This window comes from Cavia porcellus, unplaced genomic scaffold (assembly GCF_034190915.1).
Source record: "Cavia porcellus strain 051 isolate PalLab524CR breed Dunkin Hartley unplaced genomic scaffold, mCavPor4.1 scaffold_1, whole genome shotgun sequence".
Taxonomy (NCBI): Eukaryota; Metazoa; Chordata; class Mammalia; order Rodentia; family Caviidae; genus Cavia; species Cavia porcellus.
In genome coordinates this window covers 76,395,488-76,407,578 of record NW_026947484.1, presented here as the reverse complement: position 1 = coordinate 76,407,578, position 12,091 = coordinate 76,395,488, and the positions used below count along the sequence as shown (strand labels likewise).

Below are 12,091 nucleotides of genomic sequence, written 5' to 3'. Positions count from 1 at the left end.
AACTAGACATATTACTAAATGGCCCTGTATGGTGATATTGCATAGGAAGAAAAAAACCCAGAAGAGATTGGGAGCAGGAACTAAGAACATTTAGAAGACAGCTTTTGTGTATGTAAATCTCAATGGAGGTCCTCCTTTAGCCTGATGCTAAGATGCGTGTCAAGGGAGTTAACAGAATTCTAACTAATTCAGTTTCTAGAATTTCAGGGAAACAAGCATATATTGGAATTTCTCTGAATCCTGCAAGAAGAAGAAGAGGAAGAAGAAGGAGAAAGAGAAGAAGGATGATAGGTAAAATAATAATTAAATCAGCCGGGGATTTAGCTCAGTGGCATAAGCGCCTGCCTAGTAAGCGCAAGGTTGTGAGTTCAATCCCTGTTTAAAAAAAAAAACCACGTAGATGTTATAGGGAGAAAACTTGGGGATGAAAGGTAGAGAATGATTAATACCATAGGAATGAAAACAAAATTAGCTAAATGCAGTTGAAGTATTAGGTGTTTCTTTGGTTGACGTGTGGAGAAAGAGATGATTAAAATGAAAACTGAGGCGAGTCTCCCGCCTCACCCGGAATCTCAGTGGTGCCATCAAGGTATTTTCCCCTTATTAGAAGTATTTAGACTGAGATTAGGTGAACAAGGGAAGGCTCGGTGGCTTCTGCGCTGCGCTTCTCCATCTGGTCCTGTCTCTAGAGATCCTGCAGATACCGCAGAGGCTGCAGGAAGACATTATAGATGTCCTGCCCTGCCCTCCCAGGGGCTCCTCCCAGTCTTCTTCTCTACCAGAGGGGAAATGAGGCAGTGAGAACATGTCTCATCATTTATTGTGCAACCCTGGACAAGCCATGTCACCTCTCTGTGGCTGGGCTTCCACCCATTAAATGGAAATAACCCTGTGAAACTCCGGCCCAGCCAATGAGCATGTAGTGCAAGCCAGACTGTCCCTGATGAAAGGCCTTCTCCTCCGCCTCGGAGAGCTGATGCAATCTGCGGACATCAAAGTCCTCCCTGGGTCCACCCCTTGACGTGCACATCCACAGTGTGTGTGAAGTTGGCTCGCTGGGCCGTTAAGGCTGAACATGTTGGCAGCTGGGGTTCGGCCCCGGGGCGCCTTCTGAGGGCACTGACCGTGCTGAAGAGCTCTGCAGCCTGCTCCAGGAGGCCAACCAGGCCACTCTCTGTGAAGTACCGGCCCGAGCACACTCCGTCCTCGTCAGGTGACAGGGTGTCGTCAGAGACTGCAGACTCCTCCAGCACATTTGAAGAAATATTCTGCAAGAGATAACAGTAGGAGCCTGAGAATGGGGGAGCAGGTTAAGAAGGGCTTTGGGGAACCCAGAATGCAGACACCAAGAAGCCAGCACTCAGGTGCTTTCCAAGGTTCCAAACAGGCGTGCAGCACCACCCAGGAGAGCTCTGCCTGGCGTTCACTGCCTTCTTCTGGGAGGTTTTATGGCAGAGCGGCAGTTACCATTCCCCCGATTATTTCATTTCTACACGTTTTTCTTTATAAAAACTAAACTTTAGAGCCTCCCTTTAGCAGGAAATGCAGTATCCAGGGTAGAGGCCACTTGAAAGAGAAACCCAGGTCACAAAATAAGGGACCCTCTCCCAGATGGTCACACAGTGCTGATCCCATGCTCACCTGAGCCCGAGAGCCAGTATCTGTACATCTTGTGCCCTGTGCAGCTCACCCGAGTGGTGACCCTGGCAGCGACTCTAACACTCTTGACGGGTCAAAAGTAATTATTTCCTTGTCTCACAGCTATGGAGTAAGTGCAGATGGAGTACAGAAGAAACGGGGCTCTTCCTAGCTTAGAAACTGCAAATAGGTTAGACATGCCACAGCTCCCTATTGCTGTGTGTGCAGCAACCACGAGGGATCAATTAGAATACTCCCTCCACCGGAACACGGACACAGTCTCAAACTTTTTTCAGCCTCGTGTTCTAGCCAGCTGTCACCAAGTTATCAGAGGTGCTTGTGAAGTAGAAGCTGTCTGCCCTAGGCGCAAGAGAGTCAACCTCAGAAACTGATGGGGAGATAGTTGCCATAGCTAGCTCTTCAACCTAACATTGTAATGCATTTTTATGACTAGAGGTAGAGTTTCCCAAAAGTCTTTGTGATCAGTTTTTCTTCCAACCCTGGCTTATGTGTTATAGTATTTCTGAATGAGAGGTAGCACGAAGCCCAATACATTCCTGTGAAAGAACCAAAATAACTCAAGAAACTAGTATGGTCACACAATTACCTTCAATCTTACACATACAGAGGAACAGATACAAAGCTATATAGGTTATTAGCTGTCGTCAGAGGAAAAGCTTCTGGGAGGACTTCCCTGGCTTCAGATTTAGGGAAGTAAAAGTAACAGCAGTATCTGAGACACATTCACACCGACAAGTGTTAAATACACACTGTACCGCAGAGCAGAGCACAGAATTCTTTTTTTTTTTTTTTTCTTTTTCCTTTTTATCGGTACCAGGGATCGAACTCATGACTGCCTGCTTGCAAGGCAGGTGCTTATGCCACTGAGCTAAATCCCCAGCCCCAGAGAGCACAGAATTCTTTTTTTTTTTTTTTTGTCTTTTTCCTTTTTATCGGTACCGGGGATCGAACTCACGACTGCCTGCTTGCAAGGCAGGTGCTTATACCGCTGAGCTAAATCCCCAGCCCCTGAGCTAAATCCCCAGCCCCGAGAGCACAGAATTCTAATGACCTCAGTTTCTAGCAATTCAGTGACTTCAAATTTATTTTTCTTTCCACAATTTATCTCTAGTTCACAACAATTTCCCAATGTTCAATTTCATTGGGCTGAGCAAGATTGAAACATTTAGGAAAAAATGTTTCAAAAAATGTTTCAGCAATAGACACACACTGTTAACTTAGCCCCTAATTCCTTCCTCCTCCCTAGCTTTCTTTCAGAGAATCACTCACAACATTGGATGAGGACCTTTGACCCTGGCCTAGCCAATCAGACCGCTTGATTTCTTTGGCCATTACATTTGGTTCAGGGGTAAGCACGTTATTCAATCATAGCTGATGAGAAGTCCTGAGACTCTCTCTGCTATTGCTAGAAACGGGCCTCTCTCTTTTCTCCCTGGCTCGCACCTGCAGAGGCAAGCCTAAATTTAAGATGAAGTCTGTGAAGATCGAGGGCCAGGGAGCCCAAGGCCAGGATAGGAAGTGCTGAGGACACTGAGGTCGCAGGGCTGTTTGGGTGTTCAGTTGGTGAGCACTACTCCAGGGCAGCCTCCCTTATGCAGGCAGATGAGCTGTTTTTCACCTTGGGTGTTCTGTGGCTTTTAGGCATCCATTTCCAAACTGTTTGGTACGTCTCATTCAGGAGGAGCAAGATTGATGAGCATCAACATAATTTGGGATCTCTTTTGTGTCAGAGACCACCTAGCTCGTCACGCTCTGCACACATTATGGAAGCCTCACCTTCATAGCCTCTTCTACCTGCCTCTCCACCTCTTTATTCTCTCCCCAACCCTCAGGCTGGGCCACACTGTAAATGCTCACAGCCTCCTGCGTCTCTTTATAACGATATCCATCATAATTGTAATTGAATGAGGAATGGAAGACGTAGTTACACAGTGTCTCTGATTGGCATGTAAAGCTCACAATGACAGATTAAGTGCTGAAAAAAATCCCCCAAAGAAGGGATGAATGGATAAAGACATGGGAAGACAGAGCTGTACGCTCTCATGTAGAGATAATGTGGCATTTCTGTTAGTTTTGAAATAACAGTTGATCTCACTGTGGCATGTCTCACGATAGACAAAATAACTGGATTCTAAGTAGAGTATGGACAGTAGGGCTTATTAAACACAAAAGTGAAAAAAATGTAATATTTCAGTGATTAAATAGTAAATAAAATAAAGTAACAATGAAAAAGGAATAAGACTATGAGAAATGGTAGCAAATGAAATAAGAAAAGATGAGAATTCAATTCAACATTAAATGACAAACCTAAAGATTTTCTAGAACTAAAAGGCTAGTACTATACTTAGCCCTGATAATATCATATGGCCAAAATAAATTGGCGAGAGAACTGAGGCAGTACTGGGGACTGAGTCAGGACCTTTGCATTGATCTACATCCCTGTCCCTTTTTAATTTGGAGACATGGTCTTGCTAAGTAACTAAACTGCCTAAGATGGCTTGAATTTGCAATCCTCCTGCCTCAGCCTTCTAGACTGCTGGAATTTCAGGCCCAAATTGATTTTTAAAATAATTTTCTTGTTCACTTTTATGTGGTTCTAAATGATACGTAGTGATTTTGCCTTTGGATGTGAAATTAATTATTGGCTTTTATTACAAATATTTCTGAATTGAGAATAAAATGTCTTTGCTGAGAGTGAAATCATACAAGAAATATTTTTGCTCGTGAAGACCACAAGAAAGTAGGTATCAGTAATAGGAGGCGAACCCAGCTTTGCAGATAAACTGGAAATTTCTGACTCCAGAATAATGGTTTTGGTGACTTATTCTCTAAGCTGGGAAAGCGACTTTGAATTGTCCTTTGTTTTTGTTTGACAAAGCATCATGAAATCATGTTGAAGAACAACAATGACAAAGCCTTTCATAAAATCAGTCATAGAAATTCAACCTAGAACAATACAAATACTTGTAACTAACTTTTTAAGTCTGGCTTGAAAAGAGCTGTATTATTGTAGCTGTATTGTTCACACTTTCAGAGCTGGTCATCTCTGCAGATTATGTCTCTTTTACAAAGGTAGGCAGAGCACTTTATAGCTCTTTATTCTCTAGAGACTGCATTAAGCTGGGCTGTAAGAACAGTGAGCATCCCCGTCGGAGCCCACTATTAGGTCTGGCTCAGTTTCCCCCGTCAGTGCTGGGTAGTTTTCAGCTTATCCTCAGAAAATACTGATTCAGCCTTTCATTTCCCTTCCCAGGTCAGTTTGTTTGTTTCTTAATTTTGGACCAGAGAAGGAACTTGTGGAGTTGAGGAGTGGAATCAAGGGATGTGGCTTGGAAATCACAAGGGAAATCACTTCTCCAGTGTTCAGAAATACTTTCCTGCTTGTTGAAATACAGCGCCAATTACAGGTCTTTGAGAACAAGTTTAAATGACCTTCAAAAAGTTGTTCTCTCAGTTCCTGGATCTGCAAAGTGGGGGTAATAACACACTCCCTGGCTGCCGGCTTCACAGGTTTATTGCAAAGGTCGAATGGAATCACGCATGTACTTGTTTGAGAATGTCTACTCGTGTCTATTGACTCTAAACACCATTACTGGAAATAGTAATTTAAGAAAGAGAGATGGCAAAGCAATTAGAGGAGGCAAATGCAACACATTAACGTGGGCTTTTTCAGCCTTGGCACTGTAACAACTGAGGTCAGATCATCCTTAGCAGGGGGAAAACTCACTATACATCACTGACCATTCAGCAATCCCTGTGGCTCCTCCCTGTTAGAGGGCAGCAGCACTCAGCCTCCTGTCCCCAGTGGGAACAGCCAAAAATGCCACTGGACATTGTCAAATGGGGCTCGAGGCAAAACTGCCCTCCGCTGAGCCCACTGCTCCATGAGAAAAGCTCAACTGGGCCTTACCTGAAAGCTGACGCTGCCCACAGGCAAGTAGCTGTGGTCTTCCAGCATGCTCAGATACTCGGCTACCAGGGCGGCCGCGTGCACCAGGCACATGGCGGCCTCTGTGTAGCACTTCTTCTTGGTGTGTTTCTCCGCCATGTTCTGGAGCCAGGTCAGCCTCAGGTCAGGGGACGTTTGGTAACTCTTGGCAATTCTGCAGGCAGATTAAACGGTGTGAAGGATAGCCAGTTAAAGACACTGTTCTACTGCATGTGGATAGTTTTTACTTTTTTTCCCTGTGATTTTTCTTTTCTTTTTCCTTAAAAAAAATTTTTTTTGCCTATGATTTCAGAAAACGAAACAAAAAGCAAATATTTTCACCCAACTATTTTTATTCCATCCCTGCAGAGTGCAGGACTGAAGAAAGCGTGCTTAGGCAGAGCCTTTTGAGAAGGTAAAGCACTTGGTAAAATGATGTCCTTTATCATGGACTTTTAGCAATTTTGTTCCTTTCTTTTCTCTCAAAATAATGTCCGAAGACAGAAGCACCACGCAAGTTATGATTTTGCTTTGGAAAAATTCTGCTTCTGTAAGAAGTTCCTCCCAAAGAAGGACTGCAAGACAAAATCTTAAACTAGATTGTGAAATATTCCTAACATAAAATTATCTATTTATCTCTATATCTATCTCTCTATATATGTATCAGAATATGTAGGACAAAACCACATAGAAAATAATTCACATAACAGTTGATAATTCTTTTCTTTCATTCTATTTTAAATGGAGATAGTGTTATTAAAAGGTAACTCACTTTAAATTAGGGTAATGTTTCTGAAAGTACATGTGTGAGTTAACTCATTCTGAATGTTTAATTCCCAACCCTTTTCACATATACATTTGGATGTCATCAAAACAGTTCTACTCCTGTTACCTATGATAACTGCATTAATAAGCACACAACATAAATCCTAGACTTGCCAGATGGTACCCTTTAGATTTTATCAGAAGCATTCACCTGTACATGAGATCCATGAGCATCTCAGGATCTTCCTGAAATTCTCTCATTTTCACTGTGTCATATAAGATGCTATTCAGATTGCATAGAAGTTCTTCTACCTGCAGAGAAGTGTAAGGTCTTCATAACTTGAGCTGTGTAGAAGTTAGGATCACACTGAACGTACATGGGGAATCTATGGAAAGGTTTTGTTCAGAGAGAAGCAGAGACCAGAAGTGGAGGAGACGCTAGACTGGATCCTCTGTGGCTTTCATCTTTGTAAAACCAGGTACTTCTAAGGCCCAGCTATGAGCTGGTCTTGTAATCCATGAAGTTATATATTATCTGCTATTCTAACACCCTATATTTAAATTAGTCTGAACTAGTTTCAGTTATTTGTAACCTGGAAACTCTACTCTGGAGCATCAAGATTTTTTATACCAAGTAGAGGCAACTTAGGCTCTCAGCTTGGGGTCCATGTTTATGAAGCTTCCTGGGTCTTCCCGAGGCTGCAAAACTTTTAGAACCTTTTGGAGCCACTTAATTAGATACTAGAGTAGTAGTCGGGGACTTGCAATACACAAAGGTTAAAAGATTGTGGGACAATAAGAAAACCCTGGCAAATAGTTCAGCTACAGATGGTCTCCTGTTCTTTCCACCAGTTTCCACAGCTCTCAAAATTCCTTCTGCTAGACTTATTTCACTGTGTGCAGGCACAGAAGCTATGTAATACATGGCCCTTACGTTGCTTGGTCTTGCTGGTAAGTATCTCTGTGTAAAGACAAAACATTAATTTACAAGCACATGGTCAAGAGGAAATGAGGGAGGCAGGCTATGACACACATAGAGGACAGGAAAAGAGTTCTGAGAACGAGAATACAACCTCACTACAGAAGGCAGGAGAGCCTGGGTCAACAGAGCCCTCAGACTAAGAGGAGAAAGGAAAATTCACTCACTCTTTCATTATTCATTCTAATTTAAGGGGGAACCTTAAAGTCCAGAGTAAGTAGGCTGGGAACTTCAGCTAGAAGATAAAAGACACGCTTATCTTGGAAGAGATGGAAGACACGGAAGAGATTATTGTCCACAAGTTTCCTTAGGACTCATCATTTTTACAAATTTGTTCCAACTTGGTTCTTCCCTGCCATTAAGAGCTCACTGGTCAAGCTGGTCCCTTATCATTTCTTACACACAATTCATTCTTACCCCTTTGTAGTGAGGAATTTTCCCTTCACTATCCCTGTATCCACCCCAGCCTTTCCTAAGCCTTTCTGGGCCACTAGATTGTTTAGTTACTCCTACCAGTTCTCTGATCTTACACAGCATTTAGTTTCTGGCCATCCACTTGAGTATCAATTGTCTTGTATTGATTCCTAATTGCTTTGAGACTGAGTTTTCCAAATAGACTTTTGGGATCTTGAAGCTGGGGACAGTGGTGGATTTTTTTTTTTTTTTTAAATTTCAAGGTACTGGAAGCATGCATATATTGGAAAGACAAAAAATATTTGTATTTAATATTTGCATAAACACGTATGTGCTTGTAATTGGCTGGTCTCAAAGTGTTGCATGGGGCAAGATATGCTCACTGGTCTACCTGGACAGGAAAAGGAGTTGACTGCATGGCTGTGTCCTCTTCTGAATAGGCCAGAATGGTCCTCAAGGATCTTCTTAAGTGCTCCTCATTAAAGTCTGGTGCTTTGCCCACCAAAGATGCTAGAGACATGGTTACCTGCATCTTTACTCTTGCAAAATTCTGCATTAAAAGAAGAAAACAACAACAAAGGAACAAGTAGAGACATTTAACTAGTAAATAATTGAAGGCAGTAAGGCCAGACACAAAGAACTTTGCAACGTTTCTCTTATTCCAGTCTTAATCATTTTTTTTTCTTGCAGTGAAATGTGAGCCACACTTTGCACAAGACTCACATTATTGTTTAAATAGTTCGAATGGTTGTTGCGCTCACATAAATCTGTCAGGCTCCCTTTAAATTTTCATGGAGGACTGGGCTGCTTCCCCACTTCAAGGCTGGAAGATTCTTTTAAATTAGGTTACAGTATGCATTTCTTTGGGTCAAGATTCTCTTCTTGGAATTTTATTTAAACTGCAAAGTGGAATGAAATCTCTAAGGCCAGGACTCCTGAGATTTTATTTTCTAAGTAAGCAATAACTTTTCATTTCTCGGGGCTTTCCAGGACTACAAGAAAACAGGGCCACTCCAAAAGCCCTTGGGAAATGCCTTAAAGAGTTTTTCTTCTTTCATACGGTACCAGGGATTGAACCCAGGGACTTCACACTGAGCTACATCTCCAGTCTTTTAAAATTATAATTTTTTAAAATTTTGAGACGGGGTCTCACTAAGTCACTAAGTTGCCCTGACTGGGCTTAAATGTGCAATCCTCTTGCCTTAGCTCCCCAGAGTGCTAGGATCACAGGCACGCTACACCATGCCTAACTCTTAACAGAGTTTTAAAGAGTTACCCCTTACTATATGCTGAGGACCCTGGCTTTCTTCCACAGGCAATTTATATTTTAACATCATTTGAATATGCTCATGATCACAAATAAAAATTCCAGAAAAACCTATCTAAATCTGTACAAACTAAGGCAAGTTTTCACTGTTCTACAATAAAGCTGAACTCCAAAGGCTTGTAAGCTTTGATTAAAACTCAGGTCTAGATGACACAGATCATTAAAAATTCTCTTCTAGGGCCAGGGATTTAGCTCAATGGTATAAACACCTGCCTGTGTTTGATCTCTGGTACAAAAAAAAGAATCAGTTCCTCCTGGTACCAGCCAGAACTGGAAGAAATTCAGAATTAATAAACAATACACACTTCTAAATTCTTAACCTGCCTTTCATATTTGTTCCACAGATGAAAACTTTTAAATCTGCATATATTCTTCCATTTCTTAGGAATACATACATAGGACAACTACTGTCTTCATTAGTCCTGATTGTCACTTTATGATACAAATGCAGATGAAAACACTACCTATCTATATACACGACCATTTCTTATAGAAATAAATGGCAATATTGCCAAGTTTTGAGTGTTTCTCTCTAGCAATGTTTTGCACTGACTTCCTCTTCCAATTTGGGTCACCCAGCAGGTCTGTGTTCTTACACTGGTGGCTCCAAAACTGAACCTCATGAGGAGGTAGAGGGTGGCACAGGCTTGGCTCCGGGTGACGTCTATGCTGCTGCTGCAGTGGTGCAGCACTCGCTGACACAGGTCCGCACACTGTTCCACCTCCTCCTCGAACAGCAGGTCTCCGAACTAGGACAGACACAACAGGATTTTAGGGATCACTTGGCACTTGCTTATGCTTTCGGCTTTGGGCGCCTGTTGAAATACGCAAATGTCTGCGTGGACAAGCAAAAAGCCCAGAAGAGTTAATGCACCGCTCTGTAAAGATAATGAGCTACGTGAGTCAGAAGATGGACTTAAGCAATGAAGTCAATGCAGGATTTAATTACGAGCCACACAATGAAAGCCAGGGCTATTAACTTGTTACCCAGGTTGAATTCACTGGTGAACTCACATCTTTGAAGAAACTAATCATCAGTTTCCTGGATTCCCTGAAAATTACTGGTGACTAAGAAAGAGAAAATCATTCTAATAGAGGACAATAGAGAACAAGTTTCTAAGAGAGAATAATTTTACTTTTTAAGGTGAAAAGGTCCCACTTTTCACTAAGTGGTACTCCACTAAGATCTCCCATAAAGGTGAAAAATGAATCTCCATAAACTGTGGCACCTAAGGATAACGTACATTCCTAGGTTATGAGAAATTAATTTCTAAACCTTCTGGCACTGAATGACAGATTTTGAAATTTTTTAAAATTTATTTTTGCTTTTCCATCTTTTTTTTTTTTTTTTTACTTTTATTAGTACCTGTTGGCAGTAATAATGATTACATTCCCTGTCGGGATTGGCACATGTACGGAGCACATTTTAATCCCTTTCTCTCTTCCCTCTACCCTCTTTATTTTTCCAGCATCAGATTCATTTATTTATCTCATAAGACCTTATAAGATGAATTACTATATATAGATTGAAAACTAGACTAATAGGCCAAAGGGCATATAAAACATATACGGTAACTGTAATAAATCAAGGTACATATTTTGTAAGGTTTTCTAGTGGGAGCCATGTATAGGACTTAATCTTACCCTAGTAAGGCACGCAGGAGAAAGGGTAAAATTGCAAAGTGTCTCAATTTGCTTTTGCTGTTATGTCACAGACTCTCAGTGAGGTACAATTTTACATTTTGCCAGTTAGGGCCACATTCTGAGGACACAACCCACTGTCCTTTCCACAGGTCCACGACCTCTACTTTCTTCACAGGAAGAATAAAGACATTTGATGCTGTGCCACTTAATACATTCTATGGAGCCCGGCCCACTTGAAGAGAGACGTGAGGCTAGATGAGAATCTTATTCTTAATTAAGATAATAGAACAAGCATCTATGCTTACCTTGGCAATGAGGGCGCGGAGTGTCGCAAAGCAGTGAGTCAGGTAGGTGGTACTCTGATCGCAACTCAGGGCATTCACCAGGACCCTCAGAACACCTCCCAGCAGGCTGTCTTTACAGTCCAGGGCTGAACTTGCCTGGGGGAACAGAAGGACAGCTTGCACTGTGCCGGGGAGTGTGGGGTGAAACTCCTGTGATTAACTCAGTGATCTGATGTTCCGCCACCTTCAGATGAAGGTCTTAAGGGTTTGTGAGCTACTGTGTCATGTGCTCCTTCTTTGAAGTCTGCAAGGGACACCTTTCCTTGTGGCCCTCCAACTCACAGTTGTGGGATTCACAGTAACACAGGGCTGCTTGGTGGCAAAATTGTTTTTTAATGGCAATTTCTTTATCAGCTGCAGCAGGACTAGCAACACCAAGGAAAAACAAATAAATTTCTGCTTTCTTGGCAAACTACAGAGACATTTTGAAGGCTGTTATTAGCACTTAGAGTCGTGTTGTATAAAGATACCATAATATAATTCTGAACATTTAAGTCATCAAAGTATGAAGGTCATAAGTGATATCCCACATTTTTACTTTTATTTTTGTACAGTAATGACTTTGATTTTAGACAAATTAAACGTTGGATAACCAAGGTTCTACCGTATTTCAACAATATTGCTTCTAACCCTACAAAGCAACATTAGATCTACTCTAAAAATGGTTTCTTGAGGTAAATGTAAAGATTTATGTTTTAGGGCAACTGAAAGTAATGACCTTATCGACTATTTGGGACTTGTTGGAAATATCACTTAGAAAATGAAATATGAGGGGCTGGGGATTTAGCTCAGCGGCATAAGCGCCTGCCTTGCAAGCAGGTAGTCGTGAGTTCGATCCCTGGTACCAATAAAAACAAAAAAGACAAAAAAAAAAAAAGAAAAAAAAGAAAATGAAATATGCTTTGGTGCAAAGTTCACAGAGACACTCTGTACTGGCAGCCCTTCATTGGTATCCAGGTAGGAATGGCTCTGCAACTCCCTCCCTCCCTCCATAGATACCAAAATCTGAGGGTGATCAAGTCGCTTATATG

At 41.8% G+C, this 12,091-nt stretch overlaps 1 protein-coding gene across 3 annotated transcripts in view; it reads right to left on the bottom strand.

Annotated features, from left to right (window-relative positions):
- Positions 1 to 12,091, bottom strand: part of Dock8 (dedicator of cytokinesis 8) — a 212,014-nt gene that overhangs the window by 20,629 nt on the left and 179,294 nt on the right. For all 3 annotated transcript variants that reach the window (XM_063250292.1, XM_003472270.4, XM_013155055.3), the window contains 6 exons: positions 11,022 to 11,156; positions 9,669 to 9,821; positions 8,137 to 8,295; positions 6,564 to 6,664; positions 5,570 to 5,762; positions 1,125 to 1,268 (listed from right to left, as the gene is read on the bottom strand). In XM_063250292.1, coding sequence (XP_063106362.1) covers positions 1,125 to 1,268; positions 5,570 to 5,762; positions 6,564 to 6,664; positions 8,137 to 8,295; positions 9,669 to 9,821; positions 11,022 to 11,156 — 885 coding nt within the window. The remainder of the gene's footprint in view (positions 1 to 1,124; positions 1,269 to 5,569; positions 5,763 to 6,563; positions 6,665 to 8,136; positions 8,296 to 9,668; positions 9,822 to 11,021; positions 11,157 to 12,091) is intronic.